This window comes from Dermacentor silvarum, chromosome 3 (assembly GCF_013339745.2).
Source record: "Dermacentor silvarum isolate Dsil-2018 chromosome 3, BIME_Dsil_1.4, whole genome shotgun sequence".
NCBI classification, from domain to species: Eukaryota; Metazoa; Arthropoda; class Arachnida; order Ixodida; family Ixodidae; genus Dermacentor; species Dermacentor silvarum.
Window position 1 is genome coordinate 43865557 of NC_051156.1, and position 22756 is coordinate 43888312.

Here is a 22756-nt window from a genome sequence, read left to right on the forward strand (position 1 = left end):
CGTGCACACAGCCTCTTCTGCCGTGCGCTGCACCCGCGGCCTACCCATGCTGACGGACGGGAATGCATTGCGTGACGCGGGTAATGCAATGCAAATATATACAATTCGTCTGGGTAGCGTGGCATTGCAGTTTCCATTGTTCCTATCGGTACAACTGCGAACGTAAACTGTAGTGCGTGTATCGGCAACGGCACAGCCTCTGACCGTCTACCACAGCGATCGCAATGCAATACTGTACAAGTGTAGAGTTGTCCGTGAAAGTGGGAGTGTGTGCGTGTAATCAACGGCTACATGATCTAACATAAAGGCTATGCAACCTAACGAAATGAGTCTTCATTCATCTTCAACGTTCAAAAAACACAATCGTAAACAAGCAATCAAGTCACATTATGCATCGCATCGGGTCGCTCAGCAATTCTTGGCTTCGTTGCATGGTCTTTGGCTTTGGACTTCGACTTTAATTCAGTTTCCGTAGGAGAAAGCTTCGCGTTAAACCACCTTTCCTTAAGAAAGGGGCTTTGATTTTTTAATCGATGCGCGCTCGGCCGGCAGCTTCTCAGCTGCTCTGCCTGTATCTCTGGTCACATTTTTCTCTAAATGTTTGTTCCGATTCGGTCGTTTCCTGCAAGGCATACTTTCCGCACGTTGGGCGAGTTGTGAGAAGTTCACAATCCGACGGCAGCGCATTTACGCTGCAGGTATACGTCGGCCGAAGTAAACAGACCGAGCGATTATAAGCTATATCTAGTCGTCACATTTTTGACCGATGCCTTGCCGTTGTGTATTTTGCCCTGTTTTGCGAGCATTATTGATTCGCATTGTCGAAGAATCATTGGCAATTCGCATTCGCTACATATCAAAATTAAGAAATAAGTGTGCACAAAATAGAGTACTTTCTTTCGCACCTGGCGCACCAACATTTCCTGTTGGTGCTCCGATTCTTTTTCCCGTTTTCTTCAAATGTGAAGGTGAGTTTCATTTTCTACGTACGTGCTGCATATCTGTTGTTAGATTGTTTTGCTTAGATGTTTCTACACGGCGCCCGGTCCTTTAAGGTTACGGTAAAAACAAGGCGCACGGGAGCGGCGACATCATATCTCGCACTTTTGAGTTGAGCTTTTGGTTGCCTCGAGACCGAACTGTAGGCTGTGGTGAATAAAGTTGCTTTTTTTTCTCTCTCTCTCAGTCGGTGACATATTTGTGCGATGTGTGCAGTGCGAAGGCATGATCTCGAAAGCCACCTCAGGCTGTACGCATGATGTTTGGGGGTGTATAAGAATGCTTTCTGCTAAAGTCGTGCTTAGCAGCCCAACACCCTAGCCACTAAGAAACCACAGTGGGTAAAACTTATAACATGTATCGACGAACGAAAAAGAAAGGTGTACTCTGTATTAAAACCTGAACTTTCATTTATCCCTCACCAGAGAAGTGACAAGTTTACAAAATAGTATTTAGCCCCCGCTTTATAGATGGAGGATATGCGTACTTCACAGGTGAAATGACAGCAGACATGCTGTCATTTGCTGCATGCAATTTACTGCAAAACGAGCCGCAGCGCACAGTAACTGCAAAAGCAGTCAATGCAGCTGTCGCGCACCTTTCGGAGAGGCCTGCAACATTTTCCTTCTTCAACTTCCGACTCGCTTGAAAGGCATTCTCTCTGATGCGGCTCGCTGAACGGACACGCATAGCGCAACACCGCGATTCGACTCCACAATCCAGAAACTTGAGCGCAGCATTAAGCAAAAGTGCTGCGGTGGTCGCCATGTTTTTGTTTATCTGAACATTTTTAAATGGTTTCGAATAGATATCGAAAAAAAATGTCACAGTTTCGCCCTAAGGGCGAAGCAATGAATGCGATAGCAACACAGCAATGTTATACGAAGTAAGGTGAGCGGCTTTGGTAGCAACAACACGCAGAACTGTTGTCGACGCCATCGGCGTTTTGCCCGCGTTAGCTCAAAATGCGTGCGGCGTTGGTGACTGTTGCTGGAGCCTCTGATATAAATAGGCACTTGGTGCCGCAGCTAAACGTCGCCTCCCTTCCTTCCCCCTCCCCCACAGCCTCTCGCGCGTCTGAAGAAGGCGCGTTTGCTCTACATATATGGTGATTGTAAAGGAGAAACGAGACGCCTACTTCTGCAGCCCTTAAGCTAGCACGGCGCCGAACGCGCGTTTGTTCTCCGCCGTGCGTTCACTCCCCGTGAAAGACGCGCCCCTCGCGCCCTTTCACTCGCACATACAGCGTTCGGCGCGCGGCGACGATTTCATCTCCAAATGACGTCATACGGAACCTCACGGCGACGGCGACGCCGACGGCAGAAATCTGCTTTTGAGTGTCCATATAATTGCTATCGCAATAAAATTTACCTGGAGTATTAAAACCTACCGCGCGCTCGGACATGTCCTCCGTGCTTTGACGTTTTCACCACGTGTTCGGCTGCCACACACAGCTTCAATCGCGTTGCGCGATGCTCCCTCCTATCTTTTATTGCGATAGCAATTATATGGACACTCAAAAGCAGATTTCTGCCGTCGGCGTCGCCGTCGCCGTTGCCGTCGCCGTTGCCGTCGCCGTCGCCGTGAGGTTCCGTATGACGTCAATCGAGATGAAATCGTCGCCGCGCGCCGCCGAACGCTGTATGTGCGAGTGAAAGGGCGCGAGGGACGCGCTCTTTCACGGCGAGTGAACGCACGGCGGTGAACAAACGCGCGTTCTGCGCCGTGCTTCCTTAAGGGCTGCAGAGAGAGAGAGAGAAATGAACTTTATTAAAGCACCGGCGGAGGTAGCAGGGTGCCACGCAGGGCCCTCTTGCTACCCGACTATATATGTGCAGTCATCAAGTTGCGTCTCGACGCTTACGCCGGGGGATCCAACGTTCTCCACGAGGCTGTCGCACCTGGGTCCCGTCGGGTGCGTCCCTGCGCGTTTGGCGAGCGAGAGCTGTCTCGATCCGCTGGACCGCCTGTAGTTGTTGCTCTGAGTCCTGAGCCGTTAGGGCACGGGCAATGTCCGTTGGCAGTCTGCCTGGGTAGGCCGCTGCCTCTTCTGCATTCAGTTTACAATCCCACAACACGTGAGTTAGCGTGGCGGTCGCACTGTTACACACACTACACTTTGAGCTCTCGTAGACGTCGGGGCATATGAAGCGCGCGAGCGCAGGCGTGAGCACCGAGTTCGTTTGCAGCTGTCTGTAGAGTACCGCCTGTTCTCTGGTGAGCTGCGGGTGTGGGTCCGGCATGGAGCGACGTGCGCTCCGGTACCATTCCAGCACGTCCGCGTAGCTCGTTACCAGTTCGGCTTCTTCTTCGTCGTCTTCATCGTCGGTGGCTACTCCCTCCGCTAAGACGAGGGACGCTGGTGCCACCACGCGGCGAGTAAGACCTCGCGCAGCGGCGTTCGCCGTCTCATTGCGGTTTGGGGAGGTGCTCCCGAAGTAGCAGCCTTGATGCGCCGGGAACCATCGGAGACGAGTCCGCAGTCCGTCGGTGCACTGTCTGTCACTGCACTTCACAACGCGCACCGCACTGGCACACACATTATTTCTGCCGTAGTTCCGAACCGCTGTGCGCGAGTCGCTCAGGTTCGTTGTACACTTGTTGTCGGCGAGGGCCAGCGCAATGGCGGCTTCTTCCGCCTGATGCGCTTGCTTCGCACGGACGCTGCAAGCACTGTAGATTTCGCCCGTTGTGGCGCGTATTGCTACGGCCACGTATGTGTCTTCTTTGTCTTTGTATTTAGCGGCGTCCACGTATAAGGCGCCGTTATCGTTGGCATGTGCTTCAGTGAGGGCCTTGGCTCGTGCGTCTCGTCGGCCTTGGCTGTGCTCCGGGTGCATGTTCTTTGGTAGGGGCGCCACCACCAGTCGGTGGAGGGCCCTTTTCGGGAGGGCGTGATGTCCCTTCGCTTCGTTGTCAGTAGTGTTCGCGCCTTGGCCTAGTCTGGCCAGGATGCTTCGTCCCGTTCGTGTGGTTTGGAGTCTCTCGCGCTGAGATGTTCTTTGCGCTTCTGCGATTTCTTCGAGGGTGTTGTGCACCCCCAGCTCGAGCAGCTTGGCTGTGCTCGTGCAGTTGAATAAGCCGAGCGCAGCCTTGTATGTCTTTCTGATGGCCGCATTTATCCGGTCGCGCTCCTGTACTTTCCAGTAGTGGAACGCGCCTACGTAGGCAGCGTGGCTGATGGCGAAGGACTGCACCAGACGTAGTAGGCTGGCCTCCTTCATCCCTCTGTGCCGGGTCGCAACTCGCTTGATGAGTCGCGTGGCGATACCCATCTTAGTGATGATCTTGTCGACGGTGACGCCGTTGCTCCTACTGGCTTCGAGCACCATGCCTAGGACACGGAGCTTAGAGACTTTCGGAATGACGATGCCGTCTCTGGTTCGGAGCACGATCTTCTCCGAGTCTTCAGTGGCTTTCTTCCTATATCGCCCGGGTGGTGGGACGATCAGGAGTTCGGACTTTTGTGGCGAGCATCGGAGACCGGTGCCATCCAGCTGATCTTCTATTGTGTTCACTGCTTCTTGTAGCGTTTCTTCGATGTACCCGTCGCTGCCGCCGGCAACCCATAGCGTGATGTCGTCCGCGTAGATCGTGTAACGGACGTGCGGGACTCGCGCGTTTAGTCGCTCCGCAACTCCGATCATGACCAGGTTGAAGAGCAGCGGCGATATCACGGAGCCCTGCGGTGTGCCGACGCTTCCGAGGGTCTTTTCTTCTAGTTGTAGGTTACTCGCTTGTATTTTTACCGTTCGGTTGGACAGAAAGTTCCTTATGTAGTTGTAGGATCTTCGTCCAAGTCCTAGCCGCGAGGCCTGCGACAGGATTGCCGAGTGGCGTACCTTGTCGAAAGCACTCTGCAGGTCTAGGCCGAGAACTGCTCTATTGTCGTGAGTGGGAGCTGATACTTCCAGGATTTCATGCTGGAGTTGTATCATGGCGTCTTGGGTACTGAGCTTCTCTCGGAAGCCGATCATTTCGTCCGGGTAGAGGCCCTTGTCTTCGAGGTAGCGGTTCCACCTGTTACGCATGATGTGTTCCATCACTTTTCCGACGCAGGACGTCAGGGAGATGGGCCGTAGATTTTCAATGTTGGGTGGCTTGCCGGGCTTCGGTATGAGGACCGTGCGAGCCGTCTTGAATTGTTTCGGTAGTTTGCCTTCTCTCCAGCATTGGTTGAAGTATCTTGTGAGTGCTGCGATCGCCCCATCGTTGAGGTTACGCAGCGCCCGGTTGTGAAGCCGGTCTGGTCCTGCCGCCGACTTGCAGTTGAGCTCTTGTAGTACCGCTCGGACTTCCCATTCTTCGATCTCTCGATCCAGTTCTGGGTTGTGCGGTCCATTGTGGTCGGGGTGGATCTCGGTGGCCGCTGTGGGGAGGTACTTGGCATTGATGCGCTTGCTGGCTTCCTCTTCGCCTAGTGTCTTGACGGCAGTGTAGATCGTTTGGGCAAGCCTGTGCTGCTGGTGGCCTTTCGTGGATTTATCGTCCAGGAGGTGTCGCAACAGCTTCCAAGTCTGTCCTTTATGTAGTTGTCCGTCCGCAGCGCTGCACGTTGCGTGCCATTGCTGCGTGCATAGTTCTCTGCTGTATTTTTCAATGGCGCGACCCAGCTCGGCGACTCGTTTCCGTAGCCGTCGATTGTGCCGTTGCTTTTTCCATCTTCTTTGCAGGGATTGGCGAGCCTCGATCATGTGAGCCAGCTTGCTGTCGATTTGCGGTACTTCCTCTTCTACGTCCAGCTCGGCGGTAACCGAGTCGGCTGCTTTGGTTACGCGTTCCGTCCACTTCTCGATGTCTTCGATGTCGTTGTCGGCTTCATCGAGGGTTGCGCGGAAACGCGTCCAGTCTGTGAGCTTGTGCTTGAATTTCTTTTGGTCGTTGTGTACCGTTGTGGGTATGTTCAGCTCTATAATGTAGTGGTCACTGCCCAGATTGTGGCCAGTGTTGCGCCAGGTCACCGTTCCTCTTGCTTTGCCGGAGAGTCGAGCGAAAGTGAGGTCCGGGTTCGTGTCCCTCGTAGTCGACGTTCCAATTCTTGTAGGGTTGCCCGGATCTGTGTAAAGTACAAAGCCGGCGTTTGAGGCTTCTTCCAGCAGGTCTCGTCCTTTGGCCGAGGTGCGGTTGTATCCCAGCTCTTTGTGTGGCGCGTTGAAGTCGCCGCACACCACCACCGTGCCGTTGGGGCTTGTCTATGTAGTCTTGTGTAGTAGTGCCTTGAATTTCTGCTGCCCGTGTGTGGGATTGCTGTAGATATTCGCCAATAATATGGGTTCTTGCTTTCTTCTACCCAGCCCGATTTCGGTGACGCAGTGCTCGATGGAGCTGCGTCCCAGGAAGTTCCCGTGGTGTATAGAGGTGAGTCCCTTTCGCACGAAAGTGCACACCCCCTGTGCGGCTCCCTTGCCGTGCTCTCGCGCGCTGGGCGGGCTCGAGTAGGCTCGGTACCCCGGCAGAGTCGGTGTGTCTTCCATGTGGGTTTCTTGTATCATTATAACGTCCGGTGGTTGCCCGACGCTTGCCACGTGCTGCTGCAGTACCGCCTTCCGACACCGGAACCCGTTGGCGTTCCAGTGCCATATTCTTAGTCTTGTGCGGGTTGTGGGGTTTCGGTCCATGTTTGTGGGATGCTGCAGGTGTTGTTCTCTTCATTGGTGGTGTTGTTCTTGTTAAGAATTTGGTTCATTAGTGCCTTCGTCTCTGCGAAGCCCGTGGTTACCCGGAGCTCGAGTGCGGTTAGGCGCTTCTCTAGTAGTTCGATGCGTTTTTCATGTCTGTTCAGGCGTGCATTGGTGCTCTCACGTTCCCTGTTCATTGCTCTGTGTTCTTTGAAAGAGGGGCGGGATATTTCCGCCGTATGCTCTTCCATGTCTTCTACCGTCTCGTGTTGTGGGGCCGTTGATGGAGGTTCCGTTGTGGGGGTCCTCTCTGCTATTAGTGGTGTAGCTGATCGTTGATCGGGTACCTGTTGTGGTGGCGGCGTAGGGGTGAGTGATCTCTGCGCTGCCTGTGCGATGTCCCTTCTTGTGGTTCCTGCGGGCTGTTGTCCTGCACGCAGTAGTCGTAGGATTTCTTCTTGTCCTTGTTTCAGTTCCCTGACCTGGGCCTTGAGGTTTTGGTTCTCGGCTCGTAGGTTTGCGTTATCTTGCTGTAGAGCTCGCATCGTGTCTTCGATTTGCGGTGCTCGGCTTTTGCTTCTGTGGTGGTTAGCTACCTTTTCGGACCACGTGGCGCGTTCTCGAGAGCGAGACTCGCGGCGCGCGGACTGAGCGGTGCGCCGTTTGCTCCTGCTCCTGCTTTCCCGCCCGTGCGACGTGGCGCGGCCGGAGTCGCCGCCTTGCACGCCGCGCAAGCAGCTGCGACTCGCGCTGCGCTTGCGCTCCTCCAGTGGACGGTCGGCTTTCAGGGGCGGGAATTCTGCGGGGTTGTCGTTCACAGCTATGCTGACGTGTGTCGATGACGTGTGTCGTGCGTTCTCCCATCTCCGCTTCTTTACCAGATATGGCAACTTGAAACGGTTGCTGCAGCCCGGCGCCCCGGTTGGGTGGGGGCCGTTACAAAGCTTGCAACGTGGCTTGCATTCTTCGGCGTGCGTGTCTCTTGGGTTAGGCTTACCGCAAGCGAAGCAAACCTTCGTGTTTGGTTGCGGGCATACGTCTTGCCGGTGGCCGATTTTGCCGCACGTCCGGCATACTTGGTGGTGTTGACAATAGAGGCTGCATCTGACGATAGTTACGCCGTACTTTACGGTAGAAGGTACTTTCTGTCCCTGAAACAGGACCAATACCGCTGTCGTTTCTCCAATGCGGTGTGCCTCGATGGCTTTGGGGTTCCCTGGATGTATAATGTTTTCTCTGATGTCTGCGGTAGTTTCCGTCTTCGGTATCCCGTGGATGACTCCTTTCGAAGTATCGTGCGGGGCCGCGAAGTAGGCGTAGGTTTCGTGGGCTTGTTCCCCGATGGTTAGTGAACGTATCGTGGCGTAGCGCCTCGCTCTCTGCTCGTCCGGGGTACTCACAACGATAATATTTTGCGCCACATTGGCACACACTGTGTCCTGCATTGCTTCCGCTTTGGTGATACCCGCGGCCGTCCAAATGGCTGCCGTTAGGGTTGGGGCTTCGGTGCGCCCCGTGTTTAGGCCTCCTCTAGGTCTGATTATAATTTTGCACTCTTCTCTCGGGATGTTCGTTGGCATGCGCGCCATGCGTGTTAAATTTGCGGTAACCTTCTTGACGTACTGCGCTTGAGTGTAGCGCGATTCATGCTTCTTGCCGGCGGGGGTAGACTCACCGTTGAAGCAGGCGTGCGATGTTGGCTTGTGCTGACGTGGCTGTCGCGCGCCGGTCTCCCAACCCACGATGTCGTCGTCCGGTAGAATTTCGCCTTGGACTGCTATCGCTGTGCGCCCGTCGATGTTGACGAGCCGTGGTTGTAGATCTTGCGCTTCTTGTTCTTGACGAACGTCGGGCTCGAACTCCGTTTCCATCGCCGAGGCCATATCACCGGTAGCGGCTGCGCCGACGCGGCGGCGGTCGGGCGGCGGCGGGCGGCCTACGTGGCGCGCCGGCCAGAAGTCGAGGTAGGCCTGATTAGGCTTAGCTCCGGAGCTCCGCTTCAGAATTTTCCGGTCCCAAAAAACGGCGAAAAATTGGAAATTTCTCACCAAATTTGGTGTTGGCGAGTTCCTTGCAACTTGCTGCACACTCTGGTAGTGTTGGTTCTTCGATATTGGGTGAATAACCGGCACTATCAATCATAATCGACGGAGCCGATGCGAGACGCGTCCGCTCACCTCGGCGACCGCAGCGCCTTCCCAAGGGCTGCAGAAGTAGGCGTCTCTTTCCTCCTTTACAATCATCATATATGTAGAGCAAACGCGCCTTCTTTCGACGCGCGAGAGGCCGTGGGGGAGGGGGGGAGGGGGAGGGAAGGGAGACGACGTTTAGCTGCGGCACCAAATGCCTATTTATATCAGAGGCTCCGGCAACAGTCACCAACGCCGCAGGCATTTTGAGCGAACGCGGGAAAAACGCCGACGGCGTCGACAACAGTTCTGCGCGTTGCCGGTGCTGCTGCATGTCCAAATTTATACAGCTGATAAAGCTAATATCATTACTCCGTATAGCTCTCTACAAATTTGCTATCGCAATTGATGCTTCGCCTTTCAGGTGAAACTGCGACAACTTTTTTCCTTCCTCCATGGTCTAGGTGGTGTTGCGCCAAATCACTCTTCTTGGAAGGCTGTGTTGTCCGCACGCTCCTTGTCCGCGCAAGGTCTCGCCTGCGTTCTGTGTTTCGTTAATGCCACGTGAAAACGCACCAAGCGTCCCAACGCGCTCGCTAGCCCTCGAGGAGTTCATAACTTGAAAGACCGCTCAGCGGTGTTCAATAGGACATTAATGATTTCGCATTCAAAACTGACAAGATGTGCTTAGATTTCCTGGAATTTTTTCTTCCATCATTCTTCGCGCGGTCCTTAACTTCTCGCAAGATTTTTTGTTAACATCCAAGCTTCTACCCCATATCTTAGTACCGCTAAAATGCAACAAGTGTATGCTTTTCTTTTCAACGACAGCGGTAAGCACCCGGTTATGAGTTGGTAATACATCCCGTATGAGCTCTCAAGCGGTTTTATACTTCTGTAAATTTTCTTCTCATCATCAGGGTCGCCTGTGAGTAATTCACCCAGATAAACGTACTCCCGTAAACTATCTACAGGCTAACTGCCGATCATGAATTCTCATTTTCTTGCCAGGCTAATAAACATTACCTTTCTCTTCTGCATATTAAGCCTTAGCCTTGTAAGACGTTTTTCGATTAATGTCCTCAATCGTTTATTGCAAATATTCATCCCAAGGGTTGCTGAACAGGACAATGTCATCTGTAAACTGAAGGTTGTCGCGATATTTGAGGCTAATTTTCATTCCTAATCCATCCCAGTCTAACAGCTTGAATACACCAATCATGCAGTGATTTGATTTACGAAAGGGGGGCACTATTAGTAACGAGAATCAATATCATTGGTGAGATTGCGTCTTCTTGCCCGACCCCTTCCTTGCTATGTACTTTTCCCTTTTTATTGTGGAGGCTTTGGGTAGCTGCGGATTCTTTGTAGATACTTGCCAATATGTTCACGTATGCTTCCTGCACTCACTGATTGCGCAATACTTTATGAGTACTGGTATCCAATGACTTAAATACGTTTTAATTAAATTTAAAAGCCACATGGAGAGGTTGGTTGTACTGCGCAGATTTCTCGATCACGTGATTGATGACATGGATGTGATTCGTTGCCATCAATCAATATTACCATATTAACACCAGTCAAGCTCTTGCCTTTTATGCTAATCTTCCAGGATTGTTACACAAGCCACGAATTAGCGTAAACCTGCCTGGACACTTTCAAATCTCAACAACTAATGACAATGACACCTGAGAAATCTTTCTTGTCGTAAGCAATATTCCGTTTCTTGTGGTGTAAACCAAAATTGTTTCCTAAAAATTTTGTATCCTAAAAAATTGTATCCTAAAAACCTACGCCACGAAATTTTTAGTGGTTGTATAATTTATTTTGTCATTCTTCCTTACAGCGCTTTAGTTGTGTACGTATGACTCTTCTGGTTAGTAGTCCCAGCCGTTCACTGTTATTTCGTGCGCCTGCAATCTCGTCAATTTGCTGCCAAACGACTTTTTCTCTGGCAGCCGTTTTCAGCAACTATATTGTCGCTCATCGAATTATATAGTTATATAATTATATAGAATTATCACTAACGAAAATCAATAAAATACGAAGTGCGTTTCTCTGGACGAACACCAGTGCTCACTCAAATGTAACGAAACTCCTAAGAAACGCATCTGCCTTCGGAATTACGCCGCCATACCAAAAGAAGCGGTTCCGAATCGTTCAGCTTCGTGGCTTCTCTGCTGATGAGGAAAACGCCTAGGTGTCACTCGTATTCAAGCTGACCCGTAGGCCTACATTCAGGAATGATTACTTACCACAGCAAGGACGAATATGCCTCCTATGGGTCCCATAGCTGTAGCTTCTTCGATAATCTTTCGTGCGCCGTCTTCCTCAGAGGCGTCGATCTTCCTCACAATGACCTTTGCTCCAGCTTTTTGCCATCGATGCAGACAAAGCCGCTGGTAGCCTGTGCGCACTCCTGACCGGGTGGTGAGAAGAAGCTTCCTGCATCCGCGGTTCACCATCCACTCAGCCAGCTCGAGGCCGAAACCACCGAGGCCACCAGTGATGACATACGACTTGTGCCCGTAGAACCAGGTAAGCGCCGTGGCCTCGACAATGAGCAGCCTGGGCACTGAATTTTCCTGCAGGGTTTTCTCCGGCTGGATCTGCATGTATTTGACGCTTTTCTTATTGGAGGTGTTCGAAACTGATGATAACTGTACATATGCTTAGAGCTCCTTTAAGAAAAGCTCCGTGAAGTACACTCATCATAAACCGTTCGAAAACTATTGCTTTCAATTCAGGACGTGCATGAGGGGCGACTAATATGGAGGTGTCCCCGATCGAGCACAGACCTATTATCAGCTGTATTTTATGCGTGTGCGCGCATTTTCTTTCTTAATAGCGTCGTGTTTTTTAGATCTTCAAAATAACAGTGCAATCATCCTAGCAAGCAGAGTGAAGGTGTCATATGCAGCACGCAAGTGACGGTGTGTTAATTGTGACGCTGTGTAAACTACCCTCATTTCTTTAGAGGTTCACTTGGTGTTATGGAGGACTCCATATATTGAGATAGACATGGTCTGATATTAGTAGTAGGGTGAATATCGTCTTCTGATACGTTGGCATGCCTATAACTAGTGACTTGCTTTTTATTGTTCTAACATCAGGGCTACCTCGGACACCAAAACGAAGTTGCCATTTCTAGGGATTTCAGCGCACATTGTAAACGAAGGGGCTTTTCCAAACTGTAACATTGTCACTTTTTTGGCGAAGCCCCACCCATTTCCCTAGAGTACCCCATATGCCTAAAAAATTGTCTCCTTATATGATGCTAATATAAAACATGCAGCAGTGCGAGGGCTAAATTAAAAAGTTAATGTTTCTCGAATGAAAGTTATTGGAGCCACCAATTTAATGCCAAGCGCCAGCTACCATGTCAACTAACCTTTGGCGCTGGAATCATTGTGTGAAATGTATTTTTATAACACTGGTGTTACCTTCGGCCCTTACAAAAATAACCAAAACATGCAAGCCCATGCGGACTTATTGTAAGGAGCACCTCTTACGCCTAAACATTCGAAAATATCACCTCAAAATGTTGCCTATTAAGATACAAAGCGCACTGGTTTTCTAAGTAACGGTAAAGTTCATTTGAATAAAGTTTCCTCCGTTTATTAGAAGATGCCCCAAGCAATCTTGGCTAAATGTAAAAACTCCGCTTACCTCGAGCATAATTTTGCCTTTGTGTTTTCCTGAGGCCATAAATCGGAAGGCATCCTCGGCTTGGTCACGTGGGAACACTACAGCATCAAGTGGCCTCACGGCACCCGATGCGATGCCACTGCGGATGAGTTCTGCGACCCGATGCCTTTCTTCAACTGCGATGGCGTCGTCGCCATGTAGCAGCTCCAGCAAGACCCCGTGGAAAGTAACGCCCTTCAGGAACACAGACATTTTTAATTGGGAGTCATTATAGAGGTCGACTTTTCCAATCTCCAGGAAGCGGCCATGTGTCGCGAGGCAGCGAACACTGGCCTGCAGCTTGTCTTCTGCCAGCGAGTTCAGCACGATGTCCACGCCTGGTGAAAAAGTGGGTGACAGGATGCGGCCGAGTGGTTAACACAACGTTAAAGTTCAAGCAAACAGTGTGTACCCCTTTCCCAAATCTCAACACGCCGATTCCTCGAGATCTGACTGCATTTGCTGTTACATTACCTTCTATTCTGCAGAAGGTATAAGTTCTCGCCGGCTTGCGCAACATGCTAGTAATACTATGCGAAATCCACCAGCTGAATGCGACGAACGTTGACATTGTGATAACCAGAATACGCTCACTCCCCGGAAAATTGTTTCGTGATGCCAAAGATGCCGCGCAACAATGCAGGAAATGGAGACCACGCACCTACGTTAAGTGCAAGTGTTAAGTTTGGGCATTTTTCGTGCTCCTCAACATTGTGCCGATGACAACGCGAGAAAAATGCAAACATGACGCCATACCGACACCAATGGCACGACAAATACGGTGACAGAACGAAGACGACAACGACAGCGGTGACGTGCCGATACTCGTGCTCCCTGCTAACGTTTCCTGACTATCATAATCACCGTTTTTGCTAGAATAAACAGTGGTATCTTTCTTCGCAGTTGGAAATTACATACCATAGATTACGCTGCCGTATCCCACAACTGAATTTTCATTTGCTTAAACCTGGACTGATGATGCCCCCTCTATGCCAATGTACTAATAAATTGAATGAATAGACTGCTCCTTTTCATTCTGCTGGCGATGTTTAAACCAGAGGAATATGTTGCTCCAAGCTCCACTCTGCAAGATTTAGTTAGGATTAGGTATTCCAATAATATTGTCATGGAGAACGATCCTGCACTGCACTCAACACCATTTCTGGTCGCCACATATCTGTTCTTTTCACTGTCATAGAACAGTGCCCCCACGACCTCATCCTCGGAATTGATTTTCTGTCCACACACGCTGCCCTTATCGACTGCTCCGTGGGACTTCTGCGGCTAGAACTTCTTTCGTCCTCCTACAACGTCGATGCCGGCCCACCCTGCCTACGCTCCGCCGAGTTTCTTAGACTGCCACCGCAAGCCACAATATACGTCCAGCTTTCACCCTTTCCGCCCCTACCCGACGGCGACTACGTTAACTGCCCTACTCCTGAGATTGCAATGACATGCAACGTCGCGCTCCCCTATACGGTGGTGACAGTTAAAACAACCGCACCTCTTTTCCCATCCTCAATTTAGACTTCTCGACACAAGTTCTTCTTCGCAGCATATCACTCGCGCATCTGAACCCACTGGGCGACCACATGGTTTCTGCATGACCACAGAACCTCCACGGGATTGTCCATTGCCGTCATTGCAGTTGGGTTCATCCCACGACCAATTCACGCGCATCATATCAGGAGACCTCGCTCCGGCACAGGCCGCTGCCTTGCACAGCGTGCTTGTTTCCTACCAGGATATATTTAGACTTTGGCGACCATCCTATGAGCCAGACTTTCGTAATCACCCATCGTATTCATACTGGCGATGGGAGTCCCATTCACCGACGGCCTTACCGTGTGTCACCTTCGGAGCGTGCTGTCATACAACGGGAAGTTGATGAAATACTTGGTAAAGGCATGATTGAGCCCTCGTGCAGTCCTTAGGCCTCGCCCGTCGTACTTGTGAAAAGGAAGGACTACAGCTGGAGATTCTGCGTAGACTACCACCATTTGAACCAGATTACCAAGAAAGATATGTATCCTCTCCCGCATATTTATTACGTGCTCGACTGCTTGCACGGTGCCAGATATTCCTCTTCGATCGACCTGCGCTCAGGATACTGGCAAATCGCTGTGGACGACCAAGACCGAGAGAACACCGCCTTCGTGAGTCCTGATGGCCTCTATCAATTTGAAGTGATGCCTTTTGGCCTATTAACGTTCCTGCTACTTTCGAGCGCCTGACGGACTCTCTCCTTCGAGGCATCAAGTGGTTCATATACATTGCTACTTGGACGATTAGACTATTGGAAACCACCTCACTCCTCTCCATCGTGCTTGACATTTGTCGCCGTGCTCGTCTTCAGCTTAACTCGTCGAATGTCGCTTTGGGCACCGTCAAATCTGCGTACTCGGCCACCTTGTTGACGCTGCGGGCGTGCAGCCAGACTCCGACAAAGCACGCGCGGTTAGTCATCCTTACTCCGCGGTCGTCCAAGGACGTTCGCAGTTTTCTTGGCCTATGCTCGTACTTCCGCAGTTTTGTCCAGAACTTCGCGGTATAGCCCGCCCTCTCACTGGCTTACTCAAGAAGGACGTCATTTTCACTTGGGTTGGTGAACAAGCGGACGCATTTTCATCGCTCGTTGCCATCCTAACGAACCCACCTGTTTAGCAAATTTCGACCCGTTAGCCAGCAAGGACGTTCGTACTAGTGCTTGCAAATATCCGTCAAACCGGATATCCGGTTTAACCGGAGGGAAGTGAATCCGGTCTCGAAAACCGGTTAACCGGTTATCCGGTTTTCAAGAAACAGATATTCTGGAAACCGGAATAAATAACCGGTTAGCCGGATAATCGAATATTCGGACACGAATATTTGGTGACGGTAGTAGCTTATCCCAATTTTGAGTTCTTTTGCATGTATCCCGATGCCACATGCGCATATCATTCATTCATCGCTTCTAATGTGATGTTTATCAGACGGCTCAAAATGTGCCCGTGCATTTTCCGCGCAATACTTATATCCACTGTTACAGTTTGGGACGAAGCATCGGCGCCCCATTTTCGATAATCAGTGAAAGCATCCACAGCGAGGAGGAGGAAAAAACATTTATTAGACTTACATCGTAGAGGAGCAGTGGAGGAACTGCAGAACTATTCTGACTGCGCAAAGTGAGCGGCAGACTCTGCTCTACTCTCCTGTTCCGTCTGTCCACGTCTCACCAAACTTGCAGCAGAAATATAATGAAATTTTGTTTCCCCGCACAATAGCTATGTATCGCATACTCCGATCGGCGCATTTTGTGGCGCATGACTATAAAGTAGAACAAATTCACGTTTTTCGTTATGTCAGAAAACGTGAAAAGCACCATGTCCAGTTTTTTATAGGCACATGGTTAGGGTTGCAGATTGTCTGCTCTTTCGATACGAACTTGGCTACGATCACAGATTGTCTGATCTGTCAAGTGCGCTAGTTTCTTTCTCTTATTGCTGCATAAAAAGCATGTGATCCTGAGTTTAAATATTAAAAAAAATGTTTGTACCAAAACGGTCTACAGGTCTTCTATTCCTTGAGTGCAAACCGCACTGGCGCAAAACTTTCCGTGGCATCCGACAACCCAGCGCAAGCGGCCAGTAGCAGAGGCCACCGGGCGCCGCTCAAGGGGGATTTTTTTTCCCTTCCATGATCGCGGCTCCACTCGCTCCGCTCCGACCGCGAGGGAAGTAGTTCTTTTGCGGCGCCGCTAGTAGTATTTCTTTGCCGCGCCAACGTTCGCCACCCGCGTTAGCACGTCTGAAGCTGCGGGTCTCCTCCTCGCCCAGCGTGGCATTATCACGACAAGTGCTCGCGCTGGAGCCGGCCCATAGTTTCACCTCCTGTTATTCTTTCTCCGTGCTCGCTGTTCAGTAACGCACGTAAAAGTAATCAGCTCGTATAATATGACTATACTTGGACCATACTTCTGATCAGTCACGTTAACGCATTTACACCAAGATCAAAGGCAGCCAGATCTAAAGCTGTATGCTAATTAACTTTGCCAATTTGTCCAGCTGGTAGCAGTGGTTTGAGTTCAGAAATAACACATCTATATATGCACAAACACCAATGTAAATTCCAAGTGAATGGCTAAATACTACGAATTATGCGGCTGTTCAGAATCCCAAATAAACAAAAAGGATGTGACTGATCCTCATATACAAAGCAAAGTGGCCCTCATATACAACAAGGGCAGCGAATCCGCTTATTACGTAAAGAAAATTTGCTTTTAAATCTACCTATTTTATTTTTTGCAGGAGATGTCTACTTAGTGCTGTTTTTACCTTCTTATATAAGCCGACATTTTGTTCCTAAAATTGACCCAAGACGGTACAATGTCAGTATCACGAAAAAGTGGTGACTGCTTTCTTTTTCAAGAACTTGCGGTTGCGATGGAAATTGTGTAAGGTGTAAAAAATTCTGTTTGTAGCACTAAAGAAACATAAAATGTAGTGTTTTAAATACCTTCTTGGGGTAAAATCTCAAGCGTGAATGCTATCTTCGCTCGAACATATTCTCGGAGCGCACACAAATGCTCAACTAGAAGAAAGGTGCAAGCCGCCTGGTTCTGTGATATAGCCTCCTTCCTTCAACAGACATAATTATAGGATGAAAAGTACTCGCAAACTCTAAGATATCGTGAGAAGTATAGAATATTTATTTATTCCACATCTGTAATTTTTTAGACATTCATATACGCCCTATTTTGATACAAGAACACGAGGGAGCTAACATTTTCCGGTAAAAGGCAGCTTTTATTGGCAGTGATTATACTTCCGGCAGTTGAAAATACCCGCTCCGAACTTGCGGATGAGGATGGGATGCACATGTATTTTTTTGCAAGTTCCGCCACCAGGGGAAATTTGGACTCATTGTCCTTCCACCATTTAAGTGCATCCAAGTTGTGTCCCACCTGGGGCTCCGAGAGGTATGCATCAAATTGAGCTGACAGGTCACTGACGCGCGGCTGTTCATTAAACAGTATGTCTAGTGCAGTTGCTTCGGTTTGGGTAGTGCCCATCCCACTTTCATCAAACGAAGAAGTGACGTCGTTCAACATTTCTCTAACATTAGTACGGATTGCCTCCCTGGCATCCGGTTCCTCAAACCGGAGCCCTTTCTACCTCGGATCGAGAAAAGATGCCCTCTGGCGTGCAGACACCGAGCTCTGCTGGGCGTCCCAGTCCAAGGAGAATCGCCGAGATATCTCCATCCGAACCACTTCTTTGAAATCATCGACTTGAAAGTCATCCATGCTGTGATGCTCTAGTTTCTTCATTACTGCTTTCATTACTGGCCGAACCATGGAGACAGGGGACATCGTGTCGCTGCAGAGAATGGTAGTTGCAAAATGAAGAGGCTCAAGGACTTCGCAAAGTTCACTGATTACGTTCCATTCTTGCTGAGTGATCTCGAGGTTCTGCGCAGTTTTTGCTGTGACAATTGTTCGGTCAACAAAAACACTTTGTATGGCAGACCGATGCTTGATGAGCTTTGTGAGCATCTGGTAAGTCGAGCTCCATCTTGTCGGGCAGCTTTGCGTGAGGCGCTCTATGGGTAAGCCGAGTAGCTCCTGTCGCCTACTCAACTCGTCACTGGTGATGGTCGATTGCCTGAAATGTGAAATGTGCAACCAATCTTCCGCTTCTCTGGCAGAGTTTCTCGATCTCTTTGCTAGACAGGGCTTTTTTGATGCTCAGATGGAGACTGTGAGCAGAACAGGTGACATCATTTGTCTCTAAAATACCTTCCAGCGCATTCACAGCGTTAATGCTATTAGGTGCGTTATCAGTGACTACAGCCGTGACCTTGCCGTCCAACTTCCATCCCGAGATTACGTCCTGCATTCGCTGCATGATGTTTTCTCCTGTGTGGCGCTCTGGCATCTCCTCCGTTTTAGTCATTTTCCAAATTAACTCGGAATCGATTATGTAAAATAATTGTACTCAATATAATGTATGCTGCATGCAAATACGAATGGAAGTGGTTCAAACGATTTCTTTTTGGCAGCATTAACAAAAATTGACATCAATTTGGTCTACACCATTGTATCGTCACAGACGACGAAAAGCAGCGGTTAAGTGTGTTTTGAACACTGAAAGTTGTCAGAAAAATCTAGCATGAAGCTTCAACACGCGAGCCTATGACGACATTTTACACGTTCACCTATGTGGTTCAGTCAATAAAAACAGTTCTTACATCAACGAATCTAAGTAGACGGCTACTTTCTACACGTACAGGGAGGTCCTGCCTTTAGCATCTAACTGTCATATGAAAACTAAAAATGGGTTTTTCATGCCTAACGTGCTATTTCGTAACTAGAACTGACTTGAAGCGTATATATGTCGTGGAGGGTCGTCGAGTCTCACGAGGTTAAAGCACGCTCGTGCGGCGCACGATATTTGGCAGATAAGAACTATTGCGGAAGCTCGATCTAATTAATTGCTTGTAATCAATTATATTTTTCGAGTTCTGTAAGTGATTGATTAATTTTTACTAGGTAATGGTCGCTGTAATTCAATTAAACAGTCACATTTCTGAAGAAGAGTTATAACAGGCTCTCGGAGCACATAACTTGAACTATACTAGAACGCCCGCGGTTGTGCCACCAGCAGCCTTGTGGTTGCACATTTTCGGAAAGGCAAACCAGGGCGCTCTGTATACGTTGCCTAATCCTAACGCTCATCCACCACATGTTGGACGACCAACTGAACCGGCGCTTTGATGATTTGATAGCGGTCACTACATCACCTTTTCATTAGCCCTACCGAGAGCACCTACTCCGAAGGAGTCCGAGTTCTAACACCTATAAAGAGCGGCGCTTCATAGAGGATGCAGACACAAACACCGCGGCTCTGCAACCAGCGTCTCGTGCCCAAGGTGTTTCGTATACGTTACAAAGAGCCCTTCTCTCTTGCGTGCACATGGAGAGAGTTTTCAGTGTTAGTGCTGATGATTTAAAAAATGGAGTGAGAATGACAGACATAAATGTTCAAGTGTACTTGCAGAGTGACGATAAACAAGGTGTGCAGGGCCGCAAAGGACGCAGTGAAATAGCTAGGTGAGCCTCGTGTATTTACTATATGCGTGCAATGTTAATAAAAATTGGGGCGAACGTAACGTGGAAATAAAATACTATCTTTCAATAACGTGTCAAAAACATTGACGGGGGTGTAATTGGCGACTGCAATCCGTTACGTTTTTGAAGGAAGTAAATCCACTTGTAACCGGCAACTTAATTTTTTGTGACGTGTAAAAATCTGACACAGTGTCACTACTATAGTGCAGTTTTACAGAGTGCAGCAATTCTGAAAGATAAAATTCAGAAAGGAAAGGTAAGGAGGTTAACCAGAGCAATATCGGGCTCGCGCGAGCAGTTACAAAAAAAAAATAAAGCCTGCAGATCCCATGCCCGGTGGGGAATCGGCGTTATGCGAAACAGTGTGGCAGCGAAGCAGTGCCTACGAGATTAATGAAACGACCATGAAAGCACCAAGGCATAGGCGGCAGTTATGTCCTACATGACAGGATGTCATGACATTTGACCTATCATTTGTGTCCGAACCCATTCGAGTAGCTTTCGAGTGTTAATCTTTTTTCGTTGAGTCATTGCCATTTTTGCTGGGTCATGCTAATGAATATGACTTCTACCATCATCCTTTAGTGTTTCCTTCACTTAGTACCCGTGTCCGAATCCATGTCAGAGGTTTTTGAGTGTTAATCATTTTTCGCTGAGTAATTGTTTTTGCTGAGTCATGGTCATGATGACTTCTACCATCATCCTTTAGTTTTTCTTTCCCTTAATGCCCACATCCGAACCCATTCCAGCAGTTTTTGAGTGTTATTCTTTTCCCTAAGTCATTGTCATTTTTTGCTGACTCAAGGTCATTATTGAGTTATTATTGTATACTACTATCATTATCGCTACTATCATAACCGTACTTTCACCCATTACCATCATTAATTCTCGATTCGTAGCCACGTCGGGTATTTTTTTTTACCCATGAGAGCACCAAGACGTAGACGGCTGTTTTATGACCTACATGACACGCATGTCATGACATTCATGTCATGCCATACATTTATGTTCATCATACACTCTTGTCATAGCATGCCAATTTTGCTACCTTGCCAAGTTAACGAAACGAACATGAGAGCCCCAAGACGTGGGCGGCTATACAGATACTCTCAAAGTTGTAAACGTTTACCAAAAAATGTTTCGCATTTAATAGCTACAAATATAAGAATACTAGAGAATAAGAGACGTAATTTCGGCACAAGTACAGAAGAACAAATATCCGGCTATCCGAATATCCGATACGATACGATTCGGATACTATTAACCGAATAACCAACCGAATAACCGATCACTCCGGTTATCCGGTTTTCAAATTCGAATAACCGGTGAATCGAATAACCGGATAACCGGTTTTTCCGCAAAACCGGTTTGATGTTGCGGCACTAGTTCGTACCGATACCAGTGGCCACGATATAGGCGCCTTCCTCGCACAACAGCAGCACGGCCTACACCGCGTGATCGCCTACGAAAGCCGCCTTCTGTCGCCTCTGGAGAAAAATTACTCAATCACAGAATTACTCCATTCCGACTGTAACCCTTTGGCAATCAATTCTCACTTATTACAGTTATTTACAGTTATCTCAGTTATTCAATGACCCCATTGGTCGCCGAGGCTGTAGGGCACTACCCTTGCAAGAATACACTTTGACAGGGAAACTGTTTTTGAGGACACTGTGCCGTCGTTGTCGGTTCACTACAAACCACGTGACATAGAGGAGAGGAAACGAGCTCAAGCCTGTGAGAATGCTGTGACATGGTGCACATGAACAGGATAATAGGGAGGGGGGTAGACGTTAGTCGCGCCGTTCAATACTCGCGTTGGAGGGGGAGACCGTGAGGCGCGAACCAATGGCGGTGTACGAGAAAAGTAGCTCAATGGAAGCGTGGCTTGTGAGAGTTCGCGTTAGCGTTGGTTGTGTATAATGAGCGTTGGTCATGGACTCTTGTCTGGGAACATCGTAGTAAAAAAGCGTGAGGAACATGCTAGGAACGCCGTCGCCCGTGGAAGCCGACGCGTCCCATCCCCCGCAAGTGCCGCCGTTCGGGCCAGCCAAGCGGCCGCGAATGCAAGTACGGCTCGGACGGTTGCTCCCATTGCAGCCGGCCTGGCGCAGCCGGCTGTACCTTTTTCTTTAAAGCATGGTCACCACGCAAAGCACGCAAAAGCGAAAATGAGGGGAAATAATGGTGAAACAAAAGATTTACGATGTACACTGCTTGTGCACTTTGACTTGCATAGTGTAACACTCGGTGTAACTAACACAGCGCCGCTGTTCCACCATCTTCACGGAGTGGAATGGGCAGTGATTTTAACAGCGAAGCTGTTTAGGCGAGTCATAAAACTTGCGCGTTTCACGAAAAGCCAGCCGCACCGTAGCTATGGCAACCAGCGACGCTGCAGCTGCCTGCCACTCCGTAGCCTAGCAACCACCTCGGGGACCGTCGCGCGCTATGCTAGGGAGAAAGAGAAAATGAGAGCGAGAGAGAGTGCACCCGTAGCGCGCTATGCTCGGGAGAGAGAAAGAGAATATGAGAGCTAGAGAGAGAGAAACAATTTGTAGCAGCACCAACGAGGCAACGCGCAGAGGTGCTGCCGACGCCAATCGGCCACAAGTTGGTAGCTAATTTCCCACCAACTGTGCTCTGATGTAGCCGATTTCATTGTTCACGATGTCATCCTGCACCACGGTGCTCCTCATAGATTAATCACGGACCGCGGCTGCTGCTTCCTGTCTAATGTCGTCGACGACATTCTTCGTTCTTGCTCGACCAATCATAAGTTCACCACAGCGTACCATCTGCAGACAAACGGCCCCACAAACTGCCTCAACCATAGCCTCACAGATATACTTGCAGTGTACGTGTGAGTACCACCAGGACTGGGACATCAACCTGCCTTTTGTGACCTTCGCCTACAATTCTTCGCGTCACGACACAGCTGGCTACTCGCCTTTCTATGTACTGTTTGGCTACGACCTACCATTGCCCATGAGCACCATACTCAATCCTCGCAGAGACGCGTCCACTGCCTATAATCGTGATGCTCTTGTCCGTGCTGACATCGCCCGCCAGGTTTCCCGCGATCGCTTATCGGCTTAATGTCTCTATGACCACCGACACCAGAAGGTGAACTTTTTTCGAGGATCGCTCGTCTTGCTGTGGTTGCCGCCAAGTCACGTGGGCCTATGTGAAAAACTTCTGTCAGGTTATGTTGG

At 49.4% G+C, this 22756-nt stretch overlaps 1 protein-coding gene across 1 annotated transcript in view; it reads right to left on the reverse strand.

Moving 5' to 3' along the window:
* The window catches only part of LOC119445413 (fatty acid synthase), a 244931-nt gene that overhangs the window by 39248 nt on the left and 182927 nt on the right, over positions 1-22756 (reverse strand). Inside the window, exons 21-22 of the mRNA XM_037709704.2 lie at positions 12416-12771; positions 11002-11355 (exon numbers count right to left, since the gene is read on the reverse strand). Of these exons, the coding sequence (XP_037565632.1) occupies positions 11002-11355; positions 12416-12771 (710 nt within the window). The remainder of the gene's footprint in view (positions 1-11001; positions 11356-12415; positions 12772-22756) is intronic.